Genomic DNA, 16264 nt, shown 5'->3' with positions numbered 1-16264 from the left:
TGCTTACGGCCCGGAAGTCATTTGCACGTGACCTCTGGAGTCACGAATGTGTACTGTTGTAGTAATATAGTAATGTGTACTATTCAGCCACAATGAGCAGCTGCAGGCTAGCCTGTACCGGGAACTGGAGCTCCGGCCTGAACGTCCTCTTTTCTGGGGTCAAAACACGCCGCTGTTCGGGGTCGGCAGCGTCCCTGCGCCGGAGCCAGACCACCGCCGCCAAACACGCGTCAGGCCCGGACACAGGACACAAACCCCGCCTGAGAGCGATAGACCTGGCGCGGAAGGTCCAGCAGGAGAGGACGAAGCAGCAGCCGGCCGAGCCTCCGGTGTCCGGCCAGCAGAGGAGAGTGACGGAGCTAAAGCGGTTCAGTCAGCAGCTACAAAACGTTCATCCCAACGTGCTGGCAAAACACCTCCACAGAGGCGTGCTGTACCAGGACAAAGATGTGGTTGTCATCAACAAACCCTACGGTGTTCCTGTTAGAGGTAAACCGACAGCTCCTGCAAGTTGTCTGAAGTTGAGCTGCAACGATTAGTCTGTTAATCGATTCATTTGATAATCGAATATTCGTTCTAGTCAACAACATTTGCTGGCTGCAGCTTCTCAAATGTGACGATTTGAAGCTTTTGTGTCATACATGACAGTAAACCGAATATCTCTGGATTTTGAACTAATGATCAGTCAAAACAAGATGTTTGAAGATGTCACCATTAGCTCTAATATAAAATTATAATAAAACCCCCCCATCTATTTCACTATTTTCTAACATTTTATTGACAGAAATTAATCAAGAAATTAATAAACGCATTAATCAATAATGAAAATAATCGTTAATTGTAGCCCTAGTCTGAAGACATTCAGTGTTATAGTTACATTGGTAGAAAATTACGTAATTTACTTTAATTTTTAAATATCAGAAATACTCGATTACTGAACTAGTTGATCAATAGAAAATTAACCAACTATTTGATTGTTTGAATCAGGTTTTACAATAAAATACCAAATATTATGTTTCCAGTTTCTTAAATATTAGAATTTCTTTTTATTTACTCTAATCTGCAGATTAATATCTGTCAACATACTGTAAATGCCATTCTGATATATCTGTTATAAGTCAATGTTGGCTGATAATATTGATCTTGTTGTATTGGTAATGCTCTTATTACACTGGTGGAAACTAGACTTTGTAGTATTGCAAAATCAGTATTGGAATCAGCTGTAATGACAATGGAAGTTGTTTGATTGGCAAAAAGTGTTAATTATCATGCTGCATTTGTTGTTGTTGCTGTGTCTCAGATGACTCAGGGGTCACATCCATCTCCTCGGTGCTTCCTATTCTCTCCAAAATGATGGACGGGATGAAGATCAGGTCTAACTCTCAGCTGCTCCCCTGTCTGGGACTGGAGAAGGAGACAACAGGAGCTCTCCTGCTGGTGAGGAGAGAAGAAGCAGCGGAGCACATTCTCAACCTCAACAGAAACAACCAAGTGCAGAGAAAATACTGGTAAGATACAGGATGTGGATATAGAATATATATATATATGTTTTTCATGACTCATAGGTCTCATTTGACGTGCCAGAATTCACATCTAGTCATTCACAAATTCACTGTTCCTCTTCAGGGTCGTGACAGTCGGTGTACCAGTGCCATCTGAAGGAGTGATTGACATTCCCATCATAGAGAGAGAGGTCACAGGCTCTCAGCCGCACTACAAGGTGTCTCTTCTTCTGTGGTTCTGATGCTGTAACAATTAGTTTTTAGTCAATACATCAACAGACAGAAAGTCAATTCCTAATTTGATCATCAGTTAATTGCTGTAGTCATTACTAAAATAGCAAATATTTGCTAGTTTCAGCTTCAGTGATTCAAAAAGTTGCTTATTTTTCTGTATGTCACCATAAATAGAACAAGAGTTTTTGGTGTTGATCACATTGTTTTGGTAACGTGTGATGGATGTTTACTGTTGTTTAAGTATATTACTACAATTAAAACAATGAGTAGTTTTGATAACAAAATGATAATTATAGAGCAATGATATATTATTGTGTAACTATTCTTATTACTTTGTTTAGTTTTTTCAATCTCATAACTTTTTTTTTTTTTAAATTTCAGATGGCTTTGAGTCCTCTCTTCAAAATGAACGATGCAGGTGATGGTTTAACTAAAGTCCGAGGCCATCGGCAAGCCCAGTCAGCAGTGACCAGGTACAGGGTCCTGGACAGCAGCAGCGGCTGCAGCCTTGTGGAGCTCCAGCCGTTCACTGGTGAGAAGATTGTGCTTTTTGGGAACTTGTCACAGGAAATAGCTGCCAAATCAGTTTGTTGAATTTCTTTCTACTTTATCTGCTTTCTTGTGACCACAGGGGCCAAACACCAGATGAGGGTCCATATGGCGTTTGCTCTGGCATGCCCCATCCTCGGTGACCACAAATATTCACACTGGAGCAAACTGGCACCCCAGGTAAAATGTTTACAATGCACCACAGAGAACTGGTGGCGTCACATAGATCCAGTTATTAAATTAATGGCATGTGGCATTGGATGGCATGTCACTTGTGCCTCCCTAGTTTAGCTACCAGAACAGTATAGTGTTCATCAGCTGCAGCTGCCATCAAGGAGTGGTTATCTTCCAGAATCACATTATAGTCAATGGTCAGCCAGCAGTGGCATACGCCTGAAAAATGTGTCTATGGTGGTATCTTCCTGTGAAAAGTGGCCAATGCCAGGAAGACATTAGCAAAATGCCACCATCAATCAGCAATAAATGCCCTTAAAACAAAAATAGCATACTACTAACTGCTTTCTGATCTCAGCGTTTAGTCAAATGATGACAAATCAAGGCATATCTGGTGTCAAAGTGTTTGTGTTTATCCCTACAGTACCTCAAATAAACAGGCAACAATGTGACGTGTTCTGAATATGGCCTTTATACTCTGTAGCTGTTTTTTGTAAGTTTAATTCTCATAGGGCCTCCTCCCACAAGCAAACATTTTGATGAAGTCTTGCTGTTCGACTTCAAGGTTGTGGCCTTTGAAAGACCAGTGAGCCGTCAGTCTCAGTGATTCTCACATCTAGGGTAGCACTAGAACTGGCAAACAAAACAGGAGTTTTAGTTGCACACCCTTCCATATTACACACATACAAACGGAAGAGAACAACACACATTTCTGCAAGGGGCAATGATTTCTGTTTTGTCACTTCTTCATAACTTAAATGGTACATTTTGATCCCCAGAAATTACCAGAACGTGTGTTGGGAAACCTTGGACTGGAACAGAGCAAGATCCGTTATCTTCCTCTTCATTTGCACGCTCGACAGCTGACGCTGCCAGGAACCAGTCAAGCAGACGTCAGTGTGTCCTGTCCCCTCCCTAAATACTTCACACAAACACTGAGCAGACTGCATTTATCTCTTCCTGATGAAAAAGACCAAAAATAAATTTGTGTCCAAAAGTAGTGTGCATCAGTTGTGGAGGATTTCAGACTGCGATGTGACAACAAAGAGCATAACCATTTAAATGAAATGGGACGTTAAATTATATTAAGGTGGGTCATTGGAGAGATGTTCTGTGAAATTATGCACAGAAAGCTGTGTGGAAAATGGTGTGAAATGTGTAACATGTTACTGTACAGTGCTATACAGCTCATTTTAGTAATAAACAAATGAAGCCAAACTGTATTATAAATGCTTTTTGTCAATGTGTTTGATCCAAATCTGTACATTTCTTTTCCTGGGAGGCACCACTACAGTATGAATGCTGTTTGTGTGACTAGTTAAGGGTTTAAGAGGCCACAACAATCTGTATTTCAAATGAAACAACACAGTGCTTAATACTTTTCATTCTTGAATTGCTTGACATGAATCCTGATACAAGGACTGTGTTAGCTAAACAAGGATTTTTCCACCAGTATATGTTGTTTAATAACCTACTATACATACACACAAGAATAAGTTGGCAAAAATCCTTTATGGGGGTTTCAATCACTGGCTTTGACCTGAGAAAAATGTTTCCAATCTCCTGAATGACTACAATATAGCACTTGACCTTGTGAATATTTGAGGTTAAACACACTCAATGATCCACAAGCATAAATTATGACGTCATTTTTGAAAACAGGCACAAGTTCTTCAGCTTTGTACATATCAATACATGATCCAAAATGCAGTATACAAAAAAAGTTGAGAGCAGTGGTCCCTGTAACATTAAGATGTAATGTATCAGGTTGGGACCGTAATGAGAAGTAAGACGTGGTTAATGGTCTGTGAGGTTAAAGAGCGAAGGGTTAAATATCCTCATATTATAATCGATAAGACTGACTTAAGCCTTGCTTACTTTTCAGTTCAAAGGTTACAGAGGCAAGGGCTTAAAAAAAGGTAGTCAAGAGAAAGTTTAACAGTTTACCCCATCAGCTGAAAACAGAAATTACTAGAAGAGAAAACTGCTTTGAATCTGGCACGTGCTGTCATGATGCACTCCTCAAAGAGAAACGCTTGTTTCACAAGTTCAAAAAATTTTTTTTTGAGATGGCCAGTGAGGTTTATCGAGTCAGGATGGGTACTGCATAGTCAGCAATCAGTGACTGGACAACTATCTCCTGTGAGTCAGTCCTCTCAGCTTAGCTCACGTTCTCTGGACCGGCGCCGATGATCTCCTGGATCTCTCGCACCACGATGATGCGTGCCAGCATCTGCTCCACTTGCTGACTCAGGAGGGGCTGAGACGAGTACCACATTGGGCTGTTCGGCGCAACGACAGGCTCTGGAGTCATGTAGTATGCGTCATTACGTCCTTTAACGCTTTGAGGACTGCAAAAGGGAGGAAAAGGGAGTTAAGGTTTTGAGGCTTAGAACTGCAATTGTCAGTCGATCACTGGGTTACGGACTGATGGTCAGGACAAAACAAGACATTTGAGGACGCCACTTTTGGCTTTGGGACACATTTCTCACCATTTTTTGACATTTTACTGACCAATGACTAATCGATTAATTGAGAAAATAAATATATAATGAAATTAATTGTTAGTTACAGTCCTGTTGGGGTCCATCCTGAAAAATAATCCAGTTACACAGAATTTGTTTGGTTAAGCGCCACTCACCATTTGAAGAGATAAAAGTCATAAAGTTTAATGGGACATCGAAGAGGATTCTCTGGATCCTCAATCTGCTCTTCATACATGTCATCAGTTCCTGAAACAGAAGTCACACAACAGGTTAGCGACAATGATTTCAGCTGTCAAAGGCTGCGATACATAGCAACACTTCAACATAAACCTAACTATACTGAGCACCTTTTTGTCCGGCATTGTGTGGACTTTGTCCTTTCAGAAGGCGGATGCTGGTCGCTTTGTCCTTGGCATTAGTAGGGTTCTTCCTTGTGTGTCTCAAGACCTTAGAGAAAGCTACTTTCATGTGCTGTTCAGGTGTTATCAGGCGGAAAAACCTGTGACAAAGTTGTTGTTTTTTTTATTACAATTAAGACTTACATCTGAAATACATTTCCGTGTTGTTAAAGAGAATAGATTCAGTTAAGTTAGTGCCGAGAGGTGGGAACTCACTTAGTGTTGAAGTACATTAGAGTTGTTAGCAAGGTGCCTGGTGAATGGGCACCAAGCTGTTTACACTCCCACAGCATCTCCTCTGTCACATGACTTGGAATGACGTAACCTTAGGAGAGGACACACAGTTATTAATTCACACTATAAAAAGAAATAATAAAACCGTAAATGGCGATTCTCTCTTACCTAAAGGATGGATGCTGGGTCTCCAACCATCCAGGATTTTGTGTAAACACTCACAGAAACGAATGTAATATGGATCAGAGAAAATATCGTCCACTCGTCCATTTTCGGACAGATACTATAAAAAGAGACATACATTAGTAACTTCAGATAACCTTTTGACATGGTCCGCCATCTTCATGTTTGAGCATGTGGGCACTAACCTTTTGTATACACAAGAAAACATAATATAGAACATCCGGTGAAAATTGTTCTTCGTCTGATCCTCGTGCCTCCTGCGTCATCAGGGAAAGACCCAAGTTTAGCTCAGCTACTGCGCTGGACACCAAGTCTTCTTGAAAACGCAGAGGCTGACGACCTGGACACATCCACAGAGAGATGAGAAGAAGAGGCAAAGTTTTTATTCTTGTTTAAAGGGTAGAGCGGCCTACATTACCTGTGTCCTTGATCTTTATTTAGACAGAGGGAAAGCAGAGAAAGTAAGATGCAAGACAAAAAGTCTGGGAGTCGATGCTGTTTTAGACAAAATCTGTATACAATGTCTTAATGACCATTTTGTCGTCTCGTCATCTATTCAAAAACACTAATGCAACGACCATTCAAAATGACCCTGTTTGAAACAGGCCGATTGCTTGGCTTCCGGCTGCTACTTCAACGCAAAGGAAAATGAATACAGTTGATGTGAGGTGTGAATGAGCAAATACACCAACAACATGAGGGAAAATAAAATTCTATTATTAAGTACTCTACGAGTAAATAAATGTTCTATTCTCATTTCAAGTAGCCTAAAATAAGGGCTGCGTTTAAAAATAAAATAATTTGCATCCTAATGAGACAGTATATGAGACAAACTGGTTTTGAACTGCTTGTGGAAGTATTGGGCTCTGTCTGAGTGCCTCCAAAATGCAGGTGACCTACACTCAACAATGTACCTGAATGCCTCCTGCATAGTCACTTGCATCTGATCTGCCAAACGTGCTGCTACACTACGCTTTCTGTCTAGACACAGGGTGAGAGTGCCCATTCTTGATTAAAAGCTCTGTTTTTTTCGTCTATTTTCTCTTTATAGAGCACTTTTCTCTGACTCGTGTCACATCTCGTCTCTGGTCTTTTCCTGACATGCTGGAGTCAGTCGGCAGAGCCCTGAAGCTCCTCCCTGCCCCTGAACAGAGCAGAGCAGCTCACTTGTCGCTGGTTTATTCAAAGTTTATTAAAATTACACGGATTGCAAGTCCAAATTGCACCAAATTAGACACTGCACTCCCTTGGGTCCCCAGCCATACACCCATCAAGTGTAGAGTCAGTGGGATGAACGGTTCAAGAGATACATGAAGGACATATAAACATACAGAGATTCCTTCTTTTAGAAGAGAGATAGATGTGTTCAAATGATTATAGGCTGACTTACGTCCTATGGGTGCAAGCTTTGTCTTTTCCTGCTTGCTCAGCTCTAGGTTTTTTCGCTTCACCCAGAGGCGCCAGACCTCCAGGCCCTCCTCTGGCTTCAGACAGACAGGAACCAGAATTTCCGAAGGTGGTTCTGCATGAGCCTCCGTCTCCACTTGACCCTGCACAAGACCAAGATATTAATGTTAACGTTGAAGTTCATGCTTTCCAAAAAATAAGATAGCAAGTAATTTCAATTTCAGACCAGTCTGTCTGAAAAGGACCAGAAAAACAGAAACCGAGAAATTTGAATGATGATACTTCCAAATCATGAACTATCATATTTATGAGGTTTTAGTAGCTTTTCGGTATTGTTTCCCTTTGACATCCCACTGACTACCCACTAATTATTAATGTCTTGATAGGAATAGTAATTTTTAAAAGCCACACAGTTTGCCATACAAACCTATATTGTACAATTCCACAATAATCACAGAGTTGTACAACAGACTACTGCACCTGGATTTAATTTTATGATTCTACATTTTCATGCACTGAGCTGTGGAAAACAAGTACAGCACACAGCGCTAACTGAAGGTCTACAGTATGGCTGGTAATAAAAGAGACTGTTCTTACCTGCAGATGGAGCTGCTGCTCTTGTCCCTCTTCTCCTTGGCTCTGCTGTTGATTTGGGTCCCATATGTGTACCGACTGTGTAGTGTTGTAAGTCCCATCTACAGTCTGTACCGCCACAGGGATGTGAATGTTCCCGTTCATGAACTGCGCCGGGAACAGTGTCTGTACTATTTCTTCCTGAGTCCCGGTAGAGGCTGACTGCACATCTGCAGACCTTATTGAGGAACTGGGGGACATTTTGTCCTTACCGTTGGCTGTAGTAACTTGCACTGTGCTGTACGACTCCTGTGGTATGGCAATGTGAGTTACACCCTGCTGTTGTGGAGTCGAATAAACAGGGATGGTCCAGGTCTCCCCTGTGGGACCTGTGATTGTTCCCGTAGTGCTGTACAGTTGAGCACTGTCAACAGTGAGCAAATCTGGTCTTAGGGACACATAACTTTGCTGCTGCCCTTGAGGGATGGCTAGAACTGTGGCCACTTGCTGGCCCTGTGGAACGGCATAGGACACTGCTAGGGGAACATCCACCTTACGCTTCTTGGCAGGTTGGAGAACAGTTGAGACAGTACCGGACCTCCTGTCTGTCTCCCTGGGAGAGTCCTGCTGGTGGGAGGGAGACATGGCCTCTATCGTCTGGATCTGGATCTGTTGGCCCCCTTGCAGCTGGATCTGCTGACCACCTTGTAGCTGAATTTGTTGGCCCCCTTGTAGCTGAATGTGTTGGCCACCTTGTAGCTGAATATGCTGACCACCTTGCAGCTGAATCTGTTGGCCACCTTGTAGCTGAATGTGTTGAATCTGTTGACCAGCCTCGAGTTGAATATGTTGGCCATCCGGCAGCTGAATCTGCTGCGTTCCTTGTAGCTGGATTTGTTGTCCACTTGACAACTGAATTTGTTGTCCTCCTGCTACAGCTGCAACCAGCTGTGCCTGAATCTGTGAAATACAGACAACATGGTGATAAACCAGCAGTAATGCACCATACCAGTGCATGAATAGATTAATAATTGTTAGTATGGGCGACGATTTAAATACTATTTATTTAAGTACCTGCTGTTGTTGCTCCTCTGTGAGTTCTCCCTGTGGGACGAGGTGGGCTGTTGAGATTCCCTGCAGGTCCTGCTGTTCCTGGATCTGAACCTGGCACAGAGGAGAGGCATTAAAAATAAACCGACCTGTCAGCAATCATACCGAAAAATAACATGACTTATTATTCATTGACAGATTTACGAACTACACTTTTTATGAAATAAGCAACTAAACTTGGATTTAGATGAAAAAGTGACTTAAATTATGTCAATTATGACATTCTGATTATAAAATGTGAATAAGGGAGCTTTGCCAAAGAGTAATTTATTTTTAAATTCAAGAACACACAAACAATTTCAAGTGCTTAATACAGTTCAGCAGTGCAACAGAGAGAAGGTGAATGATTGATCCCAGTTCAATGTGCAGCCACTGCCAAGTCTACCAACAACCTACAGGGAGCAAAAAAGCTAACTGTGAGTGAATGAATGTTACTTATTGGACCCATAAAATCACACACCACTTTAAAAAAATAATGCATATTATTCTTATTAATTTGTTATTAAAATGGAAGATTTGAAACAACCTAATTTATATATATATATATATATATATATATTTATTATATTTCACTTGTACTAGAGCAGAATGGCAGATATACTCTCAAAGGGAACAATTAAAAACTGATTTGCACAATCTGCCATTTTGGTTTTGAACTAGAATCATAATCTTTTTTCTCACCTTTTCTCAACAACAAATGGATGCCAAGTGCCAGACCAAAGCTACTTAACTCCAACTACAATTAACTTATCAAACACCACAATGCCTTTCCATTTGTTTTCTTCTTGACAGTGAGTAATGACAATGTTTCTGGACCCTGCCAGACCCATCTGTCTTGTGCAGTTTAAACATAGTATGTCTCTGATAAGACTGACTAATGTGATCACATAAACACAAACCTTACTGACAACCAATTTTCTTTTTAATCCACAGCAGTGATATATATATATACACACACACACAGTATATTTATATGTATATATACACACACCGTATCATTTTATAGGTCTGTAATAGGACAATTTTTACAAGTCTCGTGATGTTCTATAATTTTCTTTTTAACAAATCCAAGATGAGACCAAAGCCAACAATAAATTGATTGAAAAAGTAATTACACTGCTGCACTGAGTGACATGTTTGTTCATTACTATTGTTGTTTATTTTGAGTCGTACCCACATACACTGCCCTACTGCAGTAAATATTCCCTAATGCACTAAATGCGTATTAATCTGCCACTGAAAATACTCACCAACAAAATTTACTCATGTCTGAGTGGTGTTTTTTTTGGAAGCTACAGTGCCCAGCTGTTTTTTAGGGAAATTATTTAGCCTTTAAGAAATACAAAACTATATATTTAGAGCCATTTTTAAAGACAAACATTTTCAGTAGGAACAAATGGGCTTGAGACTTAGTGCCACAGACATTGTAGGCAAGTCAAAAAGTATTGAGAGACAACGTATTATAGTTTTTTGTCTTTTCATGAGATTTATTGACAATAGGAGAAATATGGGATGTCTCCAGCCTTATTCTTTAAGAAATAATTTTTGCATGGCTTGCTATCTGTGGTAAGGAACTGACACTCGCTATAAACCAACCTGCACTTGAAGCTGCTGTTCAGAGCTTTGATGGACAGATAGCTGAGGTGAAATCTCAGCCGAGGTCACCTGTACCTGTCATAAAACGTGTGTGTGTGTATATATATATATATATATATATATATATATATATATGTATATATGTAAATATAAAAGGTATAGCACATTGCAAAATATTGATTCATTCAACCACCATAATAATATGCTCTTACCGGGCAAGCTAACTCTAAGAGAGAGCCAGCCACCTCTGTGCTGTCCGTGTAGACACAGTTGGTGCCCTGCTGCTGGTACACCATGGCTGTGGTGGTGGTCGCCCCTCCCTGCTGGCTGAACTCCTGCAGCACTTCTGGGCCCTTGGCGAGGGACTCCAGGAACTCCTTCATCCTGTGCTGAGGCACAGTGCGGGCCTTCTGCCGCACATATTCATCAAACGACACCACACCACTATCCTGCTCATTCATTGTCACTTGACCTGGAAAGATTACAACACATATCCATACACTTGAGAATGTAAAACAGCTTTGATTTACAACAACATCTCTGATGAAGATGTAGCTCTGGTTACTATTTGCATCTGCAGTTGTAAGAGCACAGTATAATAAGCAAAATTATATAATTAAAACCTCTGATAGTCAAAGAAAAGGACGTTTGGATGACATAACTTAGTAAGCACACAGGACAAAGTGCATTAGTCGATTTTGGCTTCTAAGCTGCGTTTTAATCAACTTTTACTAGTAAAGTTGCAGCCAGAAACACAGCTCACAGCTAGGCCTCAGCTCAAACTTAAAATTCACAATTTTGTCTTAATGTACGTCAAATAGAAACACAGGTCAAGGTACCAGCAGTATGTTATCCTGGCAATATAAACTGTAGTAATAGTGTGTACGTTGGCTAGGCTAGTTGTTAGCATGTTAGCAAGGCACTACTGTTTTGTTACAGCCTGTGTGGCTAACTGCCGCTAACGTCAACTGTATTTAATACCACCGAACAGAAATGCGATGTCTACTGTAAATTATGCAACTGGGCAACACAGTTTGCTTTTAAGGTAACAAACATCAAAGCAACAGTCCATTCATTGCAATAGCGTAACACTAGCTAATCGTTGTGCTAATGTTAGCCAGCTAGCTCAACGGCTCTGAATCCTGTCATGCTACCTTAAATAAAACGAAATCCTCTCCTTTCCGCCAAGGCACGGTGTTTAAAACTAAAAAAAAGCCGATAAACGTCTAACAGCTACCACCGGCGTGCCATCCACCTCGCCACATAGTGCATGTGGCAGCAGTGTAATCCCGCAAACAATGCTGTGATTAGTTTGCAATAAAATGTAACAGCAGCAGCAGCAGCGGCAGCGAGCAGGCGAGGTCTCTGACGTCTGCTTATTTCAGGGGGAGATCCAGGCTGCCTCCGCTATGAAACAAGTTCCCCAGCTGCGGCAAAGCACGGATTTATTCATCCAGCTGGATCCTGAGGGATATTGCTACAGCACGCACAGCAAGGCTACACATGCAACAACGTCCCTTGTGTTTATAAAGTCAAATATAAAATGACGGAAGTATAGGCCCCGAAAACAACACTGCTCTCTGCCAGGCAAATGGCCTGCCGCGTAGTCCTGTTAACAAGGTCCCCCATCCTACAGTGAGACCAAGACTGGCATTACGTGGCCCTCCAAAACTGTGAAATGACACTCAGACTAACCATGCAGACCCAGGTGTATATAGTTCAATGTGCAGTATGTAATGATGCCACCTTCATCACGTTTCACTATTTGTCTGTGCAGATGGGACACAGCAACATCACCCACCCCTCTCATGTGAATATTGGGTAATGTGGAGACACAGTGTTATTTATACACACAGTATTATTTATTAGCTCCTTGATTTTCTGGCGCTGAAAAACAGAGCAGGAAAATAATAGTACTGAAAATCTTGTTTACAGTTCACACACACTTGTATTCCTTGTGTTCTGAAAATTGTTGTTATTTTAGGTACACTGAGAGCCACTAAACCAGAGTCAAATTCCTTGTATGCGTAAACATACTTGACCAATAAAGATGATTCAGATACTGAAAATATGCAAAGTGAAAATGTGCACTTATGTATACAGATATATGCAGTGCAACCATTGGATAGATAGACGGACAGATAGATAAAGAGATAGATATTAAATCTGAATAGATCACAGAAAAGGGATATTCTCAAGGAGAAGAAACTAAAATTTACTCTTCACTGTACATTCAATAGGTTTTTGCTCAATTTTGGTCTCATGATGATCTCTGTAGTATACAGTCCACCTCCTGATATACGCATATGAAATGTGGTTTAAAACTCCAAAAAAGCTAAAAACAGGACCTTGAGTTTAGACATTTTTTGCCAAACTTGCCCCTCTTAGGTTTACCACATCAATATACTTTTGACTCTTTGACTACAAACTAAGTTCCAGGTTGAATCATTTTGAATTGACACATATACTTAATATAATTCCAAGCCATAAATGCTTAAAATGCTCTCCAAGATAGCTCTGGTGATGCCTGGTAAACATATGAATGCATGTACCTTTAACAAAATGTAACTTCCCCAGTCTCCCTTAAAGAGCCAGGCATGTGCTGCTGAGGGCCTCCCCCTGTTCTCCCCACAACAAACTGCCTCTCACCCGTCTTAAGGTGGACCGAGACAGATGTACTGTTCGCATAGGCTATATCCTCTACACACTGGACAGGGAAGAGTTAATTCCCACACTCACTGCAGACTTGTGATTCTGCAGGGGCTCTCTGGTGGACATGGTTGTGGTGTTTATACATTATATATGTATGTTATTATACATTTTTATGAAGAGGTTTTTTACTACATTCTATTGTGTCTTCTGTGAAAATAATAAAAATCATTTCTACATGTCAGCATATGCAGAATATCTACTGTGTCTAATGCCAGGTCATGTTTGGCACCTTGCATATTATTTTCAGGATAATAAGCCAGTAAGTTGGCATACAAGTGTTAGTGCATCTGCTCGTGTCTAGTTGGCGTTCCACATCGCTTCATGTGACTTTGTGCCACTGTAAGAATCTTAATGTAATCCTTTAGAGAAGGATTTACCTCAACACAACTGTTGTAGACACTGGCAGGTGAGGAGTGTAGACTTTTATTAACGGTCAATTATTTATAAAAATCATGATTTCTTTTTTAAATCTACATTTGTCAGGATAATACCCAGGACTTTTTTTTTGCATTTATGCAACTTTTTTTTCCCACAATGGTCCCTGATATTTAAATCCTGCTCTTGATTTTGCAGGCGACATCATGATGGGAGGCTGCCAAGTAACCAGCCGGTGCAGTAATAAGAATAAGACGCCAGCTTGAAGCCCTGATTGCTGTGAGCATGTCTGTAAATACATTGTGGTCAACCCTCACTGCGGTGCTCTTTATGAACCTCGTCAGAGATCAGATGCAGCGAGAGATGCAACTCACAACGCACTGAAAGGAATCACAAGGACTCACAGGTACATCTGAGTTATCTGGTTTTATTGAGCATTTTTTAATTTATGGGAGAGATTGCTTTGGTAATCGGATACTGTGTGTTGGTGATGTTGTAAAATAATGGTAAGTGATACCACAATACCTTTTGGAGCCTAAAATAGTTGCATGTAGAGCTTTTTAATACTTTTGTGTTTAATATTGGTTTGTGGCTGAGTGACAAATAGTAAAATCTGAACTCACTTAAGGTTATATTTAGGAAAGTCACCTGTAAGAAAGCAGATGTTATGCTGAAAAAGATCATACTATTTTGCATTTACTTGGTGTTTATAGTATTTTCATCTTTAAGTCATTTACACTTTTTTTATTTAACATTTTTGTTTTCAAACGATGTGTGATAAGCACATAATTGAAGTGACATTTGTGATCCAAAGGGCACAGACAGATCAAGACCTCTGAGCTGCAACGTTTTTTACAACCTGTGTTGTATTTTTGCTTAGGCAAACAAGTCCACAGATGCTGTGAAGTCTGCAAACCCATTGGATTACAGAGGGGAACTTAATTGGGCTTTATAGCATTGAAACACAAGATTGATTATCTGGAAATCTGTGCGACTCTTTACCTCTAAATCTTTAACTGTCTTTTACAACTACTGTATTTAAATTAGTGTACTTAGAAATGCCACATCCCATTAAAACAGGACAATGCTCTTATTTGAGGTCAACTAGTGTGTTAATGTTTATCAGTAATCTGATAGGCCACTGTCAGTTTAATGAATGTTTAATGAATGTGTTAATGTTAATTGATTAATTAATTACGAAGCTTATACATTTTCAGATTTTGTTGAGATTGTCAGAAAGGTGATAATTCTACTTTATGTTTATTATTGAGGTTGTAGTGGGTGTTGGTGGAGTGCATTATCTTGAAAAGTGTTCCTAAAAGTGAAAAATGTTCCATTAGCAGACATGAGGGGGGCAAAATATTAGTTACACTTTTCAATATAATGCTCCCCAATAAACCAACACCCAGTAGAATTATCATCTTTCTGACAATCAACAAAAACTGAAAATATATGTATAAACTTCGTAAAAGTAGAATTTATGGCAGAGCTGTTGTATTGGATTGCATTAGATTGCACAAGTGTTCCTAAATAAAGTGGCTGGTGAGTGAATAACACGGGGATTGACACACAATCCCCATGTTATTCCCCATGCCATACAGGCATTGAACACAGAATGACCGCATCAGGGAACATTTGTTATTTTATAAGACTTGCACTCTGGTATTATTTATTTATATAACCTTATATAATCTGCTGTTACGTTCCCATTTGCACTACTGTATGTTGTATATTTTGTATGTTTTTAATGGTGTGTTATTCTTGTTATGCATAGTGTATGTACTTTGCTTTACAGTAAAGTTAATCAATCAATCAAGCAATCAAGCAATGAAAACACTTTCTCCTTTTCTGCTTCATTCTACAGGTTTGGGATTTCAACTTAGGTGTCAAAAAATGGGGCGTTCATCTTTGCTCTTCATTACACTAACTGTGTTTCTCTCTTCACTATGGAGCCTTATTCAAACTTCACAATCACTGGACAACTCTGATTCAATCCGAATGACTCAAAGCACAGACAGAAGCAACAATACCACGCACAGCCGGTCCAGCGAAGCAATCCCTCATTCAGAGAGCGGTGACTTTGTGGAAGGCAGTGGACGTAATGTTGACAGTATGATATCCCAGACAATCTTCAATCGGACAGTTCTTACAAAGGAGCTTGAGCGAGTTGGCAATGAAAACCGTTCCGGGTCTGGACTCACATTACCTACGTCGGAATTTATTCTACCCCACTTAGGGGCTCATGACCAAGCTACTGACAAATCTAATACTTCAAGCACAGGACACGCTCACTCCAGTGTACACATAATCTCAGAGGAGGCTCTCGTGGGAGGCAGCCACATAACAACTGAGGAACAGTTAAAAAAGAATCATACAACCACAGTAAATGACGACTTTGTGACTGGTGAGTGAACATGTGATTGTAGATTGAAGTCAAAAACACACAGTATGTTACTGATCAGATTCATAATTAATTTTCTTTAAGTGATATGATCTTACCTGATCCCTGAGTCGTCAAAATCTAATGTAATATGAAAACCCTTTTCATTGGCTATGTATTAAAATAATGTTCACCATTAAATTCTAATGCATCCATAATAAGACTTTTCCTCTCTCTCTATCTCATAGGTGGGGACAGCACTGACCTCTCTGTCCAAACCAAGGTGTTTACCTCCATGACAAATCAGAACCCGTCAGGACCTGGAGGTCCCTGTGTTCTTGGTCTTGGTCC

General features: G+C 40.3%; 2 protein-coding genes across 4 annotated transcripts in view; one reads left to right on the top strand and one right to left on the bottom strand.

Moving 5' to 3' along the window:
* The first annotated feature begins 1 nt into the window (after nucleotide 1).
* On the top strand, nucleotides 2-3682 carry rpusd4 (RNA pseudouridine synthase D4). Its single transcript, XM_044347959.1, has 6 exons — nucleotides 2-489; nucleotides 1301-1508; nucleotides 1627-1720; nucleotides 2118-2268; nucleotides 2368-2465; nucleotides 3239-3682. The coding sequence occupies exons 1-6, from the start codon at nucleotides 93-95 to the stop codon at nucleotides 3440-3442; spliced, it is 1152 nt and encodes a 383-aa protein (XP_044203894.1). The 5' UTR covers nucleotides 2-92; the 3' UTR covers nucleotides 3443-3682.
* Nucleotides 3683-3952: 270 nt separating this feature from the next.
* LOC122980163 (transcriptional regulator QRICH1-like) overlaps nucleotides 3953-16264 on the bottom strand; it is a 20529-nt gene continuing 8217 nt past the window's right edge. The window contains exons 1-12 of one of the 3 annotated variants that reach the window (XM_044347922.1): nucleotides 11601-12069; nucleotides 10659-10918; nucleotides 10447-10521; nucleotides 8815-8904; nucleotides 7765-8700; nucleotides 7151-7310; nucleotides 5946-6100; nucleotides 5746-5860; nucleotides 5560-5668; nucleotides 5293-5444; nucleotides 5101-5191; nucleotides 3953-4810 (exon numbers count right to left, since the gene is read on the bottom strand). In XM_044347922.1, coding sequence (XP_044203857.1) covers nucleotides 4621-4810; nucleotides 5101-5191; nucleotides 5293-5444; nucleotides 5560-5668; nucleotides 5746-5860; nucleotides 5946-6100; nucleotides 7151-7310; nucleotides 7765-8700; nucleotides 8815-8904; nucleotides 10447-10521; nucleotides 10659-10907 — 2322 coding nt within the window. In that variant the 5' untranslated portion in view covers nucleotides 10908-10918; nucleotides 11601-12069 and the 3' untranslated portion in view covers nucleotides 3953-4620. Of the gene's footprint in view, nucleotides 4811-5100; nucleotides 5192-5292; nucleotides 5445-5559; nucleotides 5669-5745; nucleotides 5861-5945; nucleotides 6101-7150; nucleotides 7311-7764; nucleotides 8701-8814; nucleotides 8905-10446; nucleotides 10522-10658; nucleotides 10919-11600; nucleotides 12070-16264 lie in introns of those variants that run through there. The other 2 variants (XM_044347921.1, XM_044347923.1) reach the window with 2 other exon arrangements.

This window comes from Thunnus albacares, chromosome 4 (genome assembly GCF_914725855.1).
Source record: "Thunnus albacares chromosome 4, fThuAlb1.1, whole genome shotgun sequence".
Taxonomy (NCBI): domain Eukaryota; kingdom Metazoa; phylum Chordata; class Actinopteri; order Scombriformes; family Scombridae; genus Thunnus; species Thunnus albacares.
The sequence above is the reverse complement of the archived record's forward strand: the minus strand, read 5'-3'. Positions and strand labels throughout refer to the sequence as shown.